This window comes from Xiphophorus couchianus, chromosome 12 (genome assembly GCF_001444195.1).
Source record: "Xiphophorus couchianus chromosome 12, X_couchianus-1.0, whole genome shotgun sequence".
NCBI classification, from domain to species: domain Eukaryota; kingdom Metazoa; phylum Chordata; class Actinopteri; order Cyprinodontiformes; family Poeciliidae; genus Xiphophorus; species Xiphophorus couchianus.
In genome coordinates this window covers 28,577,751-28,597,076 of record NC_040239.1, presented here as the reverse complement: position 1 = coordinate 28,597,076, position 19,326 = coordinate 28,577,751, and the positions used below count along the sequence as shown (strand labels likewise).

General features: G+C 39.5%; 1 protein-coding gene across 2 annotated transcripts in view; it reads right to left on the bottom strand.

The window, feature by feature from the left end:
- The window catches only part of unc5db (unc-5 netrin receptor Db), a 228,525-nt gene extending 210,084 nt beyond the window's left edge, over positions 1-18,441 (bottom strand). The window contains exon 1 of one of the 2 annotated variants that reach the window (XM_028033289.1): positions 17,998-18,441. In XM_028033289.1, the coding sequence (XP_027889090.1) occupies positions 17,998-18,082 (85 nt within the window). In that variant the 5' untranslated portion in view covers positions 18,083-18,441. The remainder of the gene's footprint in view (positions 1-17,997) is intronic. The other variant, XM_028033290.1, reaches the window with a different exon arrangement.
- Positions 18,442-19,326: the final 885 nt, after the last annotated feature.

The window sequence follows — 19,326 nt, the reverse complement described above, 5'->3', positions numbered from 1 at the left end:
CGGCCTTTCTTGGTTTTCTCAGAAAAAGAATGTTTATGTCAAAACAAGGTGATCTACAGGATTAAAGGAACAGTATGTAGATTTTACAAAAAAAATTAGCATCTGAAGTATAAACATGGTTTTCACTGTGCGTAGGAAAGAATATCAAGGTATATTTGGTGGTTGAACTATTAAGACAGGCAGTTATAAGAGAGGGTCTCAGGTTTCGGTGGATTTTAATTATTCATGGGTGGACGTTGTCCCTGACTGCAGCGAATCCCAGGGTTTCATTTTTAAGAAGCTGAAGATGGTTGAAGAATTTTTTTCTGAACTGTTATTGTTTATCCTTGCAGCAAGTTCAGTTTACCACATCATTCATATTCAATAAGTGTGCCAGTGCTGTTTAAATAGACATTTAGAAAATGGCTGTGCCAGGTCCAGTCCAGATGAAACCCTGCATTTTGTGCGCCTTACTGTACTTGACCCGTTCATTGCTCGTTGTTCCCTGTGAAAGGCTGAGCTTGGACCCTCTGCTGCAGCTGCACTGGCTCGGGCTGCAGCTGTGTTCATGGTTTCTGCTGCTGCACTGAATGCGCCAGCTGCACAGGGCTTCAGTCGGCCCGTCGTCACGAGAGAGCGAGAGCCAAACCTAATCACACAGTCAAAACATCTCTGCCTAAATAATGTTTAAGACCTACATAAAGGTCATTATTTTTGTGGCAAGCTGGCCTGATTCATGGTTATTTCTCAAAGAATCAAATAAAGTATATATGAATCTGAGAAGGATCATTTATAAAGATTTTACAAAATCTACATATGCATTTGAACTTGAAAAGCAATAGCCTATTTAGAAGAAGCAATATTAGAATTGCCACTTATAAAGATGCGCAAATATGACCAGGAATCTTATTTGAAAAGAGGAAAATTGTGCCAATACCAACAGGGATGAATATGACACATCTTTATTCCTCTCTGTCCCTTCCTCTACTTACACCCTGCTCTCACTGCAGATCACAGTCATATGCAAAAAAAAAAATCATCATAATCCATGGTTCTGTTAAACAGATTGACATGTCCGACCATGCACAGAGACCCCAGGCCTGAATTCTTCCCCAGGTGGATTGACATTTTTCAAGTCATTCTTGTAATTTTGATTGTTATAACCTGCAGATAAAATTTACTTTCTCAGAAAAAAGGAGAATATTGCATAATATCCATTCAAAAAGAAAATATCAAGCTTCTCAAAAGTATGTTTGTTACTATAAACTAAATACTAGAACCTCCTGGAGGTTCTGGTCAGGCCCATTTGCTGGACACTCAGGAACAGTAACACTATTCAATTCAACTATTAAGTTTATTAAATAAACACTTCATTCAACCTAATGGGAAGTTAAAAGTTGTAGTTTCACTTGGACAGCGTTTTTATAGATGCTACGGCTACACTAGCTTGAAAATGTCCATCTGTCCATGTCTCCAGCTCTAACATCCCCCAGTCTCATTTACTCACAGGAAATGTTTGTCTAAATTGGGCTATTAGACTCTGCACCAGCGTAATTGGTCAAATGGAGTGTTTAACATTTAAAATTATTCACAGAAATTCTTCACTTAATCAAGTCCTGTGTAATCAGCAACATTCAGATCAGCCAGTAACACAGAAACTCTACAAATCTCTGCCCTTCACTTTCTTCTCTCACTGCAAGTCAATCCATGTGTGACGGATTCTGCTCTCTTAGCAATATTCTTGCAATAATTAGACTGAGTTAGTAAAGCAGTTTGTCTACAGATCGGACTGGAGCTTAGCAAAGCTGTTTGATGCAAAGATGTTGCACTCAGAAGACTTTCTGTCTGAGCCTAGCGATAGAAGGTGATGCTTTTTGGTTGACACTTTCACAATAAAAGCTTACCTCTTTCTTTCTTATCTTCCAAAGCAAATATGCCCTGAATATGACACGCTTTGTCCTAAAATAAACATATTCAAAAGATTACGGTATTGAGTACTTACCCCACATTTGTATAAAGTATAAATCCCCTTGTCTCCAAGGAAACAAGGCCAAGTCAAGTCAATGTCTTACTTTTTTCTGACAGTTAACATTTGATACTTACTGTTATGAAATTCAAAGTGCTGTGAAAAAAGTTAAATACAAGAATCCAAGAGATTCTATACAGATGGAAAAAGTCTGTAATTTTTCAGGTAGACTTGTAATGGAAAATTTAATGATTATAATTTCTCTGATTGTTTTTGGCACAGACTTTATTTTTCAGTATTTTGCCACTGATGATGTGTGATTTTGCTTTTATGGGGGTTTTTTCCACCGTGTTGCAGGGAAAATGTCCCTGTGGAAACAATAATGAAGTGATACTGGTACTTTCTTTTCACACCAAAATGTTTAAGACTTTCCAACAATTTTCTATATCGGACAAACATAAATATAAATATTAGTTTCATTTATCTAAGAAAAAAAGCTAATTTCAAGAACCTTTGAGGACTAAACATAAACATATTCAGAATATCATTAACCTTTTTTTTGTTGTTTTACATTTCTGTGAGCACCATTTCCACAGATTAATTTAAATGCTGTACATAAAATTTGAGTAAAACTAGACTGGCAACTTAGCAAAAGTAGGCCCAAAAGAGAAAAACATCCAATTTCCAATCTCAACTGTATAAATACTTTATTGGTGCTGCTACTGCTCAAAGACGGCTTTGAAATCTAATCGCAACATGCTATTTCCCATGCAGTCTACAAAGCAAACACTTACCAAATTAATTAACTAAAACATATCATTACCATTATGTGAAATACTAGGCTTACTGTATTGTTATTGATTAGGGATGCACCGATTTATCGGTGCCAATTTCCCCCAATTTTGGGAAATCGGAGATCGGCCGATTTTTACATGTGAAGCCGATCTTAATCACCGATTTTATCTACCTCGGCAAATGTATTTAAAGTTTCTCTTTTGTCTCGACAATCAATCGGATATTTGAGGATCATCAAAACATTTTTTTGGCAGATATAAATCGGGTGTTAGTGTTTTTTGTATCTTTGAGCAGCTGTGGTTCTGGTTTGATAATTCTCCATGAATGCTGTTTTTGTCTGATTGCTTTGTCATTAATATTGAACCACAAACATTGATTTCAACCAGTGTATGTGAGGTCTGTGGCTCTTTCCATTTAGTAGGCTGGCCACTCTTGGGAATGTTTATCACATTCCCAAGAGTGGCCAGCCTACTAATATTACTCCAAAGACAAGTTGAACATGGAAAGAGCCACAGACCTCACATACGCTGATGAGTTGCTAACAGTGAGTTGACTATTGTTAACTGCAAACCTATAGACCTGATCTGGTGGGCGGGTCTACTAGTCCAACCTCTCTCACAGCAGAGGAGAAGAACATAGCAGTTGATTTAAATACATTTGCCGAGGTAGATAAAATCGGTGATTAAGATCGGCTTCACATGTAAAAATCGGCCATGAAATAACCATGAATCAGGCCAGCTTGCCACAAAAATAATGACCTTTATGTAGGTCTTAAACATTATCAGGTTCAACATATTTCATTTTTTGATTTCAGTTTTCTAAAAAGTGTGGTTTATAAAAGTTGCGTCATTATTTAGCAAGGAACCTTTTTCTTGTCCCCAAAGTATCAGGCTGCTTTGTTCCCTTAGTAAATGAATTCATCATTTTAAAACATAATGTGTGACAAAAAAGACCATACTCAAAGTAATATGTGAGGAGGCATTTACTGTTTCATAGCAACAGAATATTTTAGCTTTTCCACAGTGAGAACATAGTGACACTGAAACACATTCAACTTCAAGCTGATGCATCAGCTAGTCCATTTTGAACAACAGTCTGTCAAAAAAATAGTTCAGAATTGCTCATAATCATTTTTATTGTTGCATTAGCTACAATGTAAAACGATGAATCAACTAGTTACATGTCATTGTTTAAAAAGAGTATGATCCTAACTACCAGCTACATGCATTAAGGTGAGGAAAGTTAAAATCTTCCTATCAAGGCATGTTTGCTGCTCATTGGGAATAGTTTCTTCCAATGATGAGACTGGCAACAAGAGCAAGAGGTCCTGCAGGCAGGTACAGGACACAGTGAGCTGGGACTGCAGCTGGGCAGTCCATTCATCACATCCTGTCCTTCAGCACTGTTCTGTCCCGGTAGGCCTGCTGCTCCACCATGGATCAACACGGGACATGTTTGAACAGTTCACCCAAGGCCATGAAAGGTAGTGCAGCAGCAGCATAACAGCATCAGGGTCGGCGTATCAAAGGAAATACATCAGACCTCCAAGAAAAAGACCTGTGATCTATGCAGTGGGTTTGCAGCTTTTATGTTTGTCTACGGCTTGCTGTCCTGTCCACTTCCTCATCAATGGTTTAATGAACTGCTGCCCTTTATTTTGTCTGATTATCCCTCCTGCATTACATTCAGGTGTAATAAAAAGTCACAGGTAGATGTCGGTCCATGCTCACATTAGTGATGATGAAATATAACCTGCTGAGGTTTGGTAGGTTTTGTGTGTGGCTGCTGTGAATATAAGAGGTGTGACAAGACACTGCGAAACGGATCTGGCGACATTAAAACGCTGCATCGAAAAGCAGAATGTTGATCCACTGCTGACTGCGTTTGGTGCAGCAGGAGCTCAATAGGAGCTCAGAATGACAACAGGCGTCGACACCCTGTTGCATCGGTGTTTTGAGACTCTAATTTTGAAATAAGAATGGAAGTAGTTCTCAAGTAGCTCTGTTTACGGAGTCGACTGACTTCGCACTCCACTGAATCTTTTATCTGAGATTCCACTGCAGAGAAGAATCACAGATTCAGACAGGACAGCTATGATTTCTGTTCACTATGCAAGAGCAGCACCAGGGCTGAACATACAGCTGCAAACATGCTGAAGAAAAAGTTGTAACTTTCTCTCTGAGCGACAAAAGAGCCTCAATAACAGCTTTTCAATAAGGTCATCAAACCTGAACTGGAAAACTCTACAATGGACAGAGCTTCTTTAATACAGTTTGAGATTTATAAAACTTCTATTATAACTTCTATTATATTTATGAAAGCAGACAACGGCAGCTCTGTCACCCCTAACAACATTAAAGACCTATTAAGGGTCATTCATCAGCATTCCTTCAACATAAAATGATGCCGAAAACATAAACGTTCTTATTCTTCTTGTTTTTGCACAGCCTGCGTTTTAATTATGTGGTTGGGCTGTAATTAAACTTGTCACTAAGAACATGGGAGATGGTTATACTTCATGACAGCTGCAGAGGGTTGGAGAAACCGTGCAATCAAAGAAACGGGTGAATCTATACGCAAAGTCTAAATTAATGTGATGCAAAGCTTTTTTAAAATCATCTTTTTCTTAATGGTCGGTTGAAATTTTACTAACAGCACAGGTCTACATGATAGCCTCTAAAACAAAAGAGCCCAATTTTCACCACTAATTCACATTGTAGAAATGCAAAGTTGCAATGACAACCAATAAAAGCCACATAAAACCAGGGTTTTTTTTCTGGAAACAAAAGGAATCCCGAAGGTTCTGGATTCAAACTGATTCTATATCCAATTTTACAGCAACTAAACTGTGGAACAATTGACAATCGTTGGAGCATATCCGTCTACTTCCATTAAGCTGCATTGTTTTCTGTTGCACTCCAAGTAAAATAAAAAAGCCTGATTAGGAACATGGAACAGAAAGGACAGTCTTAACCTTGGCTCCTTTTTGGTTGGACTTTGAGGGCTTCTCCTCTTCCAGTCTTTCAAAAAACCATTTACTTTGAGATCAGCTCAGTTAGATTTCAACCAGGAGCCATACATCAACAGGACATGCTTTTCGATAACATTATTGAACTCTCTCTAACTTGATAAGAAACGAGGCTTTGGCTCTCGGTTGACTGTGAACATAGAGAGGCCCTCACGCTGATCCTATCAAACACGGTTAGTCGTGTTATTTTAATCAAGTTTCAAGGGAACTTGTGTGTGGGCTTCTTCGCTGCGTCGTTGTGTGCATGCCAATCTAAACGTGCCCCCGTCCACACAGAGGCTTTTATAGTAGTCGGAGGTTTGCTAAACAGGACGGCATCGTAAAACAGCCTTGTAAAAAGCTCATCTGCTGCCCACCATCTGTAAACACAGGCAGTGAGATACCATAGTGTGTGTGCAGACGGACACGCCTACATGTGGCGAGCATTAAAGCCTGCAAAGGGTCAGTGTGTGTGTGTTTGTGTGCCTTTAATGAGTTTTTTCTTTTTGGGGGTGGGGAGAACATACCTTGAGGCTGCTTTTTTATAAACTTTACACTACTTCACTGAAAGTTAAGTCATTTTTTTAATTACATTTTAAGACAATGTGTGTGTGTTTATATAGTGTATGTAAAAATCCATTAATACTACTGAGATGTTCAGCTTATGCCTTCAAATACAAAATTAGTGCTTAGTATGCAGCTTAGTATGTAGTTTAATCCATTAATGTTTTTCACAATATCAGTAATTATTTGCAATAGTTTTATACAGATCCTTACAAAAGCGTTCCTAATGGTTTAACTTTTCCATGCCAGACTTCAATAAATTTTACTGTTATGTTGGACAAACCAATGTAAATGTAATACCAGGCTTGATGCATTTAAGTTTTTTTATTTTTATCTCAAAAAGTGAATAGATCATATCCTTGCAATTATCTCCTGTGTTGGTCTCATACATAAAAAGGCAATAAATCACATGGCTGTTTATGGCTGTAATACCACAAAATATGAAAAAGTAAAAGGGATGTAAACATTTTCACATACTATTTAAAATAAATATTTTAAGGTTTCAATCTTAGCACATAAACACTTAATAAAAGGAAAGAACGTACAAAGATCCAAATAAATAAATGGATAAATCAACATGTATTTTCCCCCAGTTTTTATAATAGTTATCTGAAAGGAGAGCCATTGAGCCGCGGCGTGAACGAGGCTGTGGAATGAAGACATGTGGCTCCAGGAGCACAGCTGATTGAATCTGCAGACTGAGATGGATGAAGAGTATCTGCAGCTTTGTTCCATGATTTAGGGCTGTGACCGAATGGGCCGTCTCACCCCGCCCTGGTGGCGCTTCTCTCACATTTCTTGCAACAATCCTTAACAGATGTTTGCGGGGTCCTGTAGAAATCAAAAGTCAAGGGCAACAGGGCCCTGGGATGTCATGTGTGATGCTATTTGTGAATACCACCTAAATATTGGGGGGCGAGGGTGGGGGCTGGACTGGTATTGCATGTAGCCCAGTAGGCAGGAAAGACTGGGAATAAATAAGGAAGTTAAGCAGCCATTGAGACGTAAAAAAAAAATAAAAATTCCAAGAGAAAATGACTGTGAACACCTTGCACCTTGACAATCTTTGGAGCAGATCAGTGGGGTTAGGGTCCATAGCACACGCAAATAACTAAAATCCACAAACACTTGAAACGGTTGCTAAAGATGCTCCTAAACACCAAATATAACTTAACATGCAATGTTACGCTCAGTGTAAACCGTCTCCGTGCTACTGTATGGGCTAACAGCTACAGTCTTCTTTATCTCTGCTCTTGTGTCTACAGCCAATCAGCACCAAGGACAAAGAAAGGCACTCCTGGACTGGCTGCTTTGCAAAGCCAGCCAATAGTGTTAAGTAGTGTTGCAGCATGGTATTTTGTCTCAAACGTCTTAGATATGCGCTCTGCAAAAGAAAGAAATAAATAAGCGAATAGGTCAATCTGTAAAAATTGATTTGTAGACAAGGTGGACTGCTCTGTACAGCGTGTCCATGATACCAGTCATACAATTGGCCTGTTGGATGCACCTTTACCAGGTTTTATGCATGTTTCACCTCCTCAAAATTTATACCTTTTGAAAATATTACAAATAGAGTTTAAGACCTAAATTGGTAGCTAACATCTTTCATCAGTCCTTTCAACATTCTAAACCAGACAATCAGACGTGATGATAGATGGTAAACCCCCCCCAAAAAATCCCACAACAGTTGTGAAAATGTAGGTCAGCTGGAATAGATACCATTCTATCCCACCAGGATATTGCAATAGTATACCAACAAATATCTTGCAGTTGAGGCGGCTCATCGAAGCTGTGGCCGCAAGGTTGTTGGTGCCTGTCGCGTCGGCAAGCCGCGTACCCGTTGGTGGACACCTTCGGTGAGGGATGCTGTCAGGCTGAAAGAGGAGTCCTATCGGGCCTTTTTGGCCTGTGGGATTCCAAAAGCAGCTGATGGGTACCGGCGGGCGAAGCGGCTCGGGTGGTTGCTGAGGCAAGAACTCGGGCGTGGGAGGTGTTTGGAGAGGCCATGGAGAAAGACTTCCGCACGGCTTCGAGGCGATTCTGGTTCACCATCCGGCGTCTGAGGAGGGGGAAGCAGAGCAGCACCAACACTGTTTATAGTGGGGATAGTGTGCTGCTGACCTTGACTCGGGACGTTGTGGGCCGGTGGGCAGAATACTTCGAAGACCTCCTTACCTTTTGAACGACGGGAAAATTTGAAACCCATCGGCCATTTGACAGGTTATAATTCACACCCTTGACTGGTGCACACAGGCAGACGTTATAGACTTTACGCAAAGTGTCCATCGCAGAGGCAACTAAAATCAAATAATAAAAAAATCCTTTCTGAATATCATTTCAGGGACATTGAACTAAATGCGTCTTTCTGATCGGGAGCTCACAGCGTGTTGAAGAGTTACGAACCAGACACTTTGGAGCGCGTCTGGTTCAGAAGCGTATTCCAAACCTTTCAGTCTCCATTATAGACCAGAGAAAACTAAAGAGTATGCAATGTTGAGCTAATCCATTTATAGTCTAAACAGAGGAGCCGGCAGTTTATCTTGAGGAAACAACAAAGGTGCAGAAGTTAATTAGACCATAGCATGCGCAGTCCGCTGCACAACTAATGCGGACGCTGCAAAGAATTAAACTTTACTCATCCAGCGGTTTTAACAAATGGAGCTGGAAGACATTACCCTCCCGCGTCCAGAAGGAGACAGAAGCGTGACAGACGAAGCATCTGTCCGTTTTGGAGAAGCGAAACCACCCAAAAAACTTCTAGTAACCACAAACAGGGTTAAAAAAAAAAGTTCAATTGATCGGCTTGGATCAGACAGATCCAACTGACCGATGAACTAGCGCAGATTTCTGTAGAAGCAACCAGGAAGAATTTATGATCGATTTTTTTTTATGCTGTCGGTCAAAATGACGGAGAACAAAAATGTCTAGAGCAACCTCTGATATATATATATATATATATACACACACACGTGTGTGCACATTTTATAAAGTTTTTATATATTTTGTTTGAAACTTGTATTTAATGTGTCACACAGCGAAACCAGACACAAGATCCTTAGTAAATATATCTAAAATGAAACCTTTAACTTGGATTACCCAGTGGCGGGGGGGTTTGCCACCGATGTAGGAACTTAGATGCGTCAGGCTTTCTGTAATGATTGCTGGGCTTGGGTCCAGAGAAATGACACCCCCAAATAACTTTTAGAAACCTGAATGGATGAGAGCCTTGTGGAATGGCAGAAACTTACAGATTCATAAGTCATGATGAAGGTGGGGGGGGGGGGCAAAATTTATAAGCCCCATTCTGCCATGCAGCAAACTGAAAAACCCAATGAGCTGCGGGGCTGATTGCTGACTACATTAAGCCTCTTAGGCAGGATGCTGATGAATCTACTCGTTGAAACGTTAAGGTAATAGTCTTGACATAGCAAAGACATAACTCACTGACTGTACCTGAAAATTCCTGCCAAACGACAGCAATTCCAAGCAGCAGCAGGTCCAATATGAAAGAGGACTTTGCTTTTATTACCATCATCATTACTGTATATCATTTCTGAATGTACAGCCATTTGGTTTCATTTAAATGTAAATCTGGGCACTCAACTGCGCATGTTGTCCCCCCCCCGTCTATGACAGCCCGACTATGATGATTCATTCTTGAATCTGCAGGCAGAATAAAAGAGCCCCTTTGCTTTCTCTCAAGGAAAATAACAGATTTGACCTTTGTCCGTTTCACTGAAAGCCCTGTGAGCAACAAAATAAAAAAACCTTGATATATATATATATATATATATATATATATATATGTATATATATATATATATATATATATATATATATACATTGTAAGGAAAACAAAAGTAGCCACATTTTGTTGTTTTTGACAGTTTAAAAAAAAATATTTTTTTTTCCATTGTCAAAAATTTCGGGTCAGGGGCAATGCAGGGGTTGAGACTGCAGCAGCAGCAGAACGGAGGAGAACGCCATGGCAGGCCAGGCAGTGATGATTACTTGAGCAACGTTTGACAAAAGTACACATCATGAGTGGGGAAGATGCTGTATGCTAGGGATGCACTGATAAATCAGCCCAGATTTCCTTAATTTTGAGGAATCAGCAATAAGCATAAACCTGCATGTCAAACCGGAGATGAACTGATCTGATATTGATATCTGTATCGGTTCCAATATTGGAAAAAAAAATTCAAGATTGGGCATTGGTCGAAATCATCTTAGAATTCCTCATTCCACTTTCTGAACCATCTGAAAGAAAGTTTGCTGCAGTTTATTTTTACATGTTTAACCAAGATAATCAATAAAGCCAATTATTTACATTGGCTGATCTACTCCTAATTACACTGACTGAACAAATTAAAGTTCTGTTTTTACATATTTTGACCAAGCTTGTGAAGCTGTTCTGTACTTGTGCAGAATTATCAAATACATTCTTAACTAAGTACATTTATGTCTGTATTAAAAAAAAAAAAAACATAAACATCTTAAGTCAATTCAGCTGTTTTTCTGTATCGGATCAGCATGAGTTGATGCATCGGTTGAAACATTGGCATTGAACAAAATCGGATTCAGCAGGTCAGGATTTTTATAAATGGGCAATTGGCTAGAAAACTGCAGCTGGTGCAACAATAACAGCTCAAGTTTATCAAATGAAGTGACACACATTCCAAGACGTAAGCAAATGCTACCATATTCAAATCTCACAAAATATATTGTCTTCGTAATCATTAGCACAACATCCTGAATATCTAATAAATGAACTGGATGACTTCAACACTCAAACTTTAATTAAATCCCCTCGATTACCGCTCTTCATATTCTACACAGAACCCACACTGCTGCTCAATCACACAGCACATAAATTAATCATCAAGCACCTGCATGACAAGTGAAATCAACAATAGCTTCATCGGGATTCAGGTTTCAAGAGATGTTACCAAAATACTCCCACAACCTCTTAGCATGATCTGTTAGAGGGTCTTTACAAGCGAAATCCGATTCCTTTATCAAAAGCGAATCACGGCAGCGCTAAGAAAGATGTGCGTGTTCAGATAACCCCCCGCGTGTTTCATCACAGCTGAGAGACATGAGGAGAGCTTTTTAAAGCGGCCCCCCGGGCCGCGCTATTCATGTGTTGCGCCTGAAGGAGCCCTCGTTCGTGACCCTACACGAAAGTCTCGTTTCAAGCCACCAGGGGCCCAGATAACTTCGGCCGTTGATCGTCGGGAGCTGAAGTCCTGCTGTGTGCGAGCTGGAGCTGTCAGGTCCTGCTGCTGCAGCAGACCGCTGCTGGCCGGCCGGCTGGCTGGCTGGACTCCGGCTGGTAGAGAGTGGGAATGACGCGAGTCGTGACATTTTTTTTTTTTTTTTGGCCTGTGTGACTGAGGTCACGTAGAAAGAAATGGTAAAGCAAACGGTGTCACGTGTTCCTGGAGATGGAGAATCCCAGGTTAGTTTTTCAAAGCCATTTGTTTTTTCTGTTTGAGAATTTAGAATTCTAAATGCGAACATTTTTTTGTTGCCTGAAATTGTTTGAAGCATTCTCAGACTGATCATAACCTCTGTATGACTTAATATGAACTGTTACTTGAAGTTTCATCATGGCCTTTATTTACTCTTGCTGGTCCAGCAGACGGATCACCAGGCGCTGTAGTTCATCTCTAAGCCTGATACAGTAAGCAATTAATTGTATGACTATATAATGAGCTCAACAATTTTCATTCTCATGATATTTTTTGAAGGGTAATTTTGTTTACAGACACATAAATTTATTCAGTAGTAAGTAGATTTTATCTCAGTTTTTTTTATTGCTTTAGGTTGTGTTTTAGTGTGAATATTTAAAATGTCTTCCATTTCCAGTGTGGAATGTTCTGTACTAAATTAAAGTGTATTAATCTCTGAGAGGGCAAACTTGGGACAATTTATCATCCAGCAAAATGTACGACAGATCCAGCATCCACCAGTTCCTTTGTTTAATTTTGCTAATATATAAAAATATAAACAATATGCAGCTGTGATTTTTATAAGCATGGATACAAATAAAAAAAGACTGTTTTAATCAAAAATATTGTTTGTGGAATCAAAAAAACCTTGACAGGCAAGAACTTTCAACATGCTTTTCCTACATTTGCATTACATTTAGCTGCTGTCAGGTGGAAAATAAAGCTGTTATTATTTTCCACTGTTGAAAGTTGTGGTAATTCTCTGTGTTCACAATTCAACAAAATTATTTGAAGAACTTTCTGCCCTTATGATGTAAATGTGACCCTAAATCACTTGGTTACCAGACTATCTTTGACAGATGACTTAGAACACGACCCTGAGGTTCCTCTCTGTAAATACCAATGGTACTGGCTTCATGGCCAGTTTAACCCTAGTATCAGGGCAAACAAATCAAGGAAACGTTTCACAAGTCAAAAACTGCTTGGTGGAAGCAACAATTCAGTCTATGCGTCGTGATTTTCCTGCATATCTCAATCTGAGGTGGTTTGTGTGCGTTTCACAAATATACCAAACATTTCATGAATCTCAAACTGTGGCTAGCTACAAATACTTAAATAAGGTTTAGGTTTGAAAAATAATAGGTCTGTCAGGATATCAGGGTGTGTTTGTGTGTTTTCAGGGTTTATAGTTTGAAACATTTTCTTTCTTAGTTATTTTAGTTTGATTATGTCCGTTGTTTTCTCTGTCTAGTTTTTCTTGATTACGTTTCCTCCTCCCCTGTTGGTGTTGCTCCTCCTTGTTTCCATGTGCCATCGCTCTCTCCCTCCCTCCCTCAGCTTGCCCTCTGACCTCTCACCTACACCTTGTTTCCTAATTAGCACCGATCTGTTGTTCCATCATTCAAACTCCTATTATTTAACCACCTCTCCATCATTCACTCCTTGCTGGATCCTCCCATTAAACCCCATGTACCCAGTCTCTTTTTGTTCGCTGCTCAGCACAGCTGCGAGACATCTAACCATAAAAGTATGGTGACATTAAACTACTAAAGGTACAAACAGTTAAATTAGATAAAAATAGGACCAATAAAATGATGCACAGTTCAGTATGAATTGTGAATATTGAGTGTGTTAATTAGTGTTACTCTAATTCCAGATGCGTTTAAACCAAAACAATCTGTGTAGTCCTCACAAAATCACACCACAAATATGTACCAAATAAAATATGAAATAGCCCATTCAATGATCTATAGAATATAACAGTCCAGTATGAATATTTATGCTTTAAGACCATAGATTGTATTGAAAGGTTTTGTCGATGAGTTCTGTTAGCTCTAAATTATTAAATGCTAGCTAATTTAAGAATTAGTTTAGTCAAAATGGCAAACTTATGTACTATGTACTTCCAACACTATTTTACAATGCGTAATACAGAACTTTATTTTGAGGGAGTTATGCTTTAATAGTTTTGAACAAAATGGCTATACCTTTTAGGAATCAGTAAGATTTCTAAAGGTAAGCTTCCAACCTTTTTGGAAAGTTGATGCTTAATCTATTAATTACTAAATAGAGTGGTAAATTAATCACTTGAAAAGCAAAGTGATCACAAAAAATCGAATGTTTTGCTATTAAATTATCTTTTAAGTCCCAAACAGGGACTGCTACAGCAGACTGCACAAGCAGTGAAAAGCTTACATTAGCCACATTTAGCTTCACTACTGTTAGTTTGGGAAATTTTTAGACTGTTTTTATTTCATCCATCTAAATGGAAAGAAAGCGAAAGAAGAGATAAGTCCACCTCACTGGAATAGTGGTGATTAAAACATTCGTTGGGAGAGAGTTTTAACAGTTTTAACAACTCCTGTTAGCTTTAGCTGCAGCATGCACAGCCCACCCCATTTGTAACAGGGTCTAGTCATCAAAGAATGCATAACCACCATGAAAATACTCAATAAAAACACTTAACTGTATCACTCTAAGCTATTATTCCACAACTTACTGTGAATAGAGCAACGATGGCTGGGATAAGTTTAGACTGGTTGACATGAAAGATATTCTGCAAAGATCAAATGTGGAATTGTTCATCGAGATGGAATATAAAAGTCCATCCCAATGAACATGAACAAGTCTACAATAAGTTCAGATTTTTTTAAAGCCTAATTAGAAATTTATTTTTTGTGGAAACAACAGAAAAAGCAGGGGAACTTGTGAGATAAATATATTAATAGAAGACTTCTAAAAGTAGCACAGAATCTGCTCAGTAGACCAGCACAGCATATGTTTAGTGTTTGATTCTAGCAGAGTTTGAAACTAACAGTTGCAGTATATATTTTGCTTTACTTTTTAAATATTTTTTTATATTCTTGCCGTTCTTATCATTGCCTAATTTGTAAAACACTTTGGTCAAAGTCTGTTTCTATAAACTGGCATGTTCTCTTTAGCTGCCTGTACTTGCGCACTATTTGCTTCACCATGGTTACAGGTGTAAGCCTTTTATTTATTCATTCTCATCAGGATAAATAATAAATCACATTTAGTCCTCTTTACAATTTATACATGAATACCAACATAGCCAAATGATTAAATGCTAATTAAAACAAAAACAGTTTCATAGCTAAGCGCTAACAGGTTACGTTTTGTGGCGTGGCTTCCTTTCGGAGGTGCATTCGCTGACAAATCCGACATGTGAAACGCTGTCAAATTGAATGTGAAAAAGGCAGTAAACACTCCATCTGGCCCGAGTTCTCTGGAGCCACGACTTATTGATCTCTTTTCCCTTCTATGAGCTTTTTTGATGATGACTCCTTTGGTATCAAGAGTCAGAGAATGACAGGAGTTCTAAGTGCAGCTTATCGATGCAGCTCGCCTTGAAGTGCTTTTGTTGTTTTCTGGTGTTTCAATTTCAACCATCACTATTAGTGGAAAAAAACTCGATTTTACCAATCTGGTTAGAAGATGTATGAGAATTTAAATAGGGGGGAGAAAATCTGTAGAAGAATGAAAATTGGTTTAGTGGAATGGTAAGCCGGGGTTTCATTATGAGCCTTTTCACAAGGAGTTGAAAGAGGCGCTTCTTAAACTATGGGTCATCATTTACAAGGGTCATCATACTCCGGTAATAACTTCTGATGACCTTCAGGGTATCTTGATCCTGGCCACTTCTGCTCCTTTGGTTATTCCTTTTATTCAGATTTTCCTGGCTTAATGGCACCTTTACCTCACAAAAACTCTGAGCATTTTAATAGTTTCAATATCATCAGGCGTAGCTCCATCATTTCACTCCCACCATAGAATTCAGAATGAGAAAAATGAAACACACTCTGTAGGATCCCTCCATTCATCAAGAATCCCACTTAGGGCAACAAAAACACAAAGAAGCAGTTTTCACTTCATTCTATTATGCCCCTGCTGTGCAAAGTACCAAATAATAAATATGCTTTACCTGCAAAAGCAGCTTTAATTTGATATTCATTAGGTCTGATTAGTGGGAGCAGAAAACAATTTTTCTTCCTCGCGAGTTTCTCTTTTTAAGTTACAGCAGCAGCGGCTGGGCCGTGGGATTCCAGGAAATAAATATGAAGTTATATAGAAATTTAAGGGATGCAGTTCCAAAAGTTCTTTTTGTTTGTGATTGGTTTTGAAAATTGAAGAGAGCATGTCCCCTGGAGACGAAGCGATTCAATGATGAATCAATTATTGAAACACTCACCAACTAATTCAGCATTTGATCAATCGTTAGCTCAGGTATGAAGCCACAAAATGGAAGAACAAACACTCAGAGCAGTAAAGCCAAAACTGTGCAGAAAATATATACATTTTGCATTTAGCAAAAAAAACCCGTCTTTGTCTGTAAAGATGTTCTAGTTAGTTTTTTATTCACCTGGATCAAATTCTACAAAAGCAATATCAGATTATCCCTACACTGATTTGTTGAGAAGTCAAGCAGAGATGACCTCTTCACATGTCGATGTTAGAAGTACTTTTTAGATGCGTCCTCTGCTCCAATAATATAAGTAAAGCTGTTACTGCATTTCAGTAAAACATTTGTTATCCGATTAATCGTCAGAATTACTAATTACTAACATAATTGTTAGTTGCAGCCTTACAATCCACTTTTAATACAGGTGAAAAGATGCAAACTTAGAAAAAACAACATGAAACTTTTGTAAAGATGCACAAATGAACTGGTCATCGATGAAAACCCTTTTTATTCCTGCCGGTAGTAATCTGGATAAAACCTAAAAGCTTTTCTGTTCTATCGGAGCTTAAACACAGTCCGTGATGCCGTTTGTTCTGAGCATAGTAAAAATTTCAAAACCTTTACTTCTATCAAGCAATGTGTGGCCCCTTTTTTTAAACATTTTTTTGGAATCAGTGTTTGCCATATTCCCAGAAAGAAAACCGGAAACCTGCATCTCTCAGCATAAGCCCACAAACCTTATTTTAACTTTCCAAATCTGCAGAAACGTCGGGTTTATCTGGGTCAAGCAGTTATTATGGGCCGAGTCTCTGATTGTCTTTGCACAGCAGGAGGTGACAGCATGGCAGAACGATAAAAGCCACGCGATCCAACAGTCTCCACATGTACAATGAAAAGGCGGGCGCTCACCCTCTGTACGCCGCAACCTAAATACATCACAACAGCCAGTCAAACTTCATGAAGCAACTTTTCAGTGTTCATCCACAGAAGAAACATCTCTGACAAACACCATGACTGCACCCTGTCGTCCTCTACAGCAGCAGGAGAACACAGAGAAAAGGCTGGAGAGTTAGCAGCACATAATACAGATGTGTGGGAGGCAGATTGGGGAATTTTACAATCTTGGTACTTCTTGGAACAAAGTACCAAGAAGGTTTTGTTGTCGTTCAATTCACAGAATTACAGGAAATTTATTTTGGTTTTATCTTAGTGCAGCAGCTTAGAGACCAGCTTTGGACCAAAACACTCAGCTGTTTTGGTCTAAATCAGAAATGTTGGAGTCTTTTCTCTCTTTTTTTTTTTTTTTTTTTTTTGGTTTGTTTGAGTGAAAAATGCAGCAACACGGTGTGTAGAGGAGCTGAGCTTCACCACCGCTGGTGTGAACCGGCATGCAGATCGTTTGCAAAAAGGTTTCATATTACATCTGCAGCAAACGTTCTTTAACAGAATCACTGAAGGCGCATCTTGATCACATATTGTATGGTGTTTTTTTGTTGTTTTTTTTGCTGCATAAATCAATTTTTTTCTGAACAGATTATTTAAAAAAAAAAAAAAAAAAAAAAAAAAAAACCGCACCATGCCTGTTGCACAGGCGTGCCTGCATCAGCCGCCGCTCTCCTCCACGCAGCGTGCTCTCGATCTGATGGATTTATTTCAGAACAAGTGAAACAGGGGAATCAGCAGCGACCCCAGTGACGAACAAGCAGCTCCAGCGGCTGACAGCGGAAGTTTTAAGCTTCACGATTCAATAAGCTGCGCATCCTATGGGGGACGGGGATCAGGACGAGCTACTCCAGCGCAAAGCAAAAAATAAATAAATATATAAATAAATAAAATTTTAAAAGACGGGGATGAATGAAAACGCATTCTGGTGATTGCGTGTGCGCTTTGGAGTATTTACAACACCCCCGGGTCAATAACGTAACGTTTTAATTCAGGCGACAAGTGGTGCGCAACCACGAGGGTTGGCACGCAGAAAACAGTCAGTGAGCGCAAAGTAACCATGCGTGCTTCACGGAGAGGAAGCTCCTACCTTTGGAGGTGACTGATGCCGGCCAGTAAAACCCACACAGGAGGCCCACGGCGAAGAGAAAGCGTCCTTTTGTCCGCGCATCCATAGCTCCCCACTGATGCGCTATAGAGGTGACGGCTCTCCGGATCCCTCGCGTCTCCCTTCGCCTCCCCCTGCTGCCGCTCCGGATTCCTCACGTAAAGCGGGCACAGAGGCAGCGTGACGGGCTGGCAGCAGAAAAACAATCAGGGGGACAAGAGGACGGCTGGCGGACTGGGCTGCCGGTCGAGGGGGGACCAGCATCTTCACTCCACTTTCGCCGTGCGTGCAGTGTGCGCGCAGCGGGAGAGACGTGCGCTCTCTGTTTACTCCCCCCTTTCAAAGCATCGTCGGCACCGGAGCCTGCTGCGCTCCGACCAATGGCAGCGGGAGGAGGAGAGAGGGGGAGAGGTGGGCTCCGATAGCTCCAACACCTCTTCTTCTTCTTCTTACTGTAATGCAGCAGGCAGAGGTCCGCCGTTACGGTCAGGCAAAGAACAAAACACAACAGCTGACTTCACTGGAGGTTGGTTAATTTAAAAAAATAAATAAATAAAAAATCATAACTCAGAGGAGGAGACACCGATAACCTGAACTTGACCGGGTTGATTTTATCCGGAGTTGAACCAAGGCAGCTGCTGCTTAGGGTTCAGAGGTCAGCAGTGGCACTGGATTTTTTTAAAGCAGAACAGGGATTCTGCTTTAAAAATCTAATTCATTGAGAAAATTGCTACTTTTAACTGCTACATGTTTTCTGTATGTGTTTAAATAGCAGAAAATTATTTGTGTTCTGCTGCTTTGTGTCAATTAACAATTCCTAAGCTAGAAGCAAGTTCGGTAAGAGGGGCAACAGTGATTTCTACATATAAATATAGCAGCCATTCCTTCTTATTAAATTAACAATGACAGATCACACCCTGGCTTGATTAATGCCTGACATATGGGAACGAGAAACACATCAGTGGAGCCTTTTGTACTCTAAAAAAGCAGAACAGGTGAGAAACAAAGTTAATCTGGAAAGAGTCACTAAGTCATAAGGCTATGTAACCCTTAAGGCTTTGTAACTCCAATGAACTAAACTTTTTTTTATGTAAAGCACCTTCCTAAAGTAATGGCGTAAGGTGTATTTTTTGCCATTAGTGATTTGGGGAAAATAAAAAAAATAAAAAATAAGGATAAATGAATAACCACTTTTGGAAAAATTAGGGGACGCATTCAGATGCAGTGATGGCATAGTTACTTGAAAAAGTAATAGTTACTTTACCGACGACTTGATTTTTGTCATGTTTCACGCGGTGATGGTGGATCAAA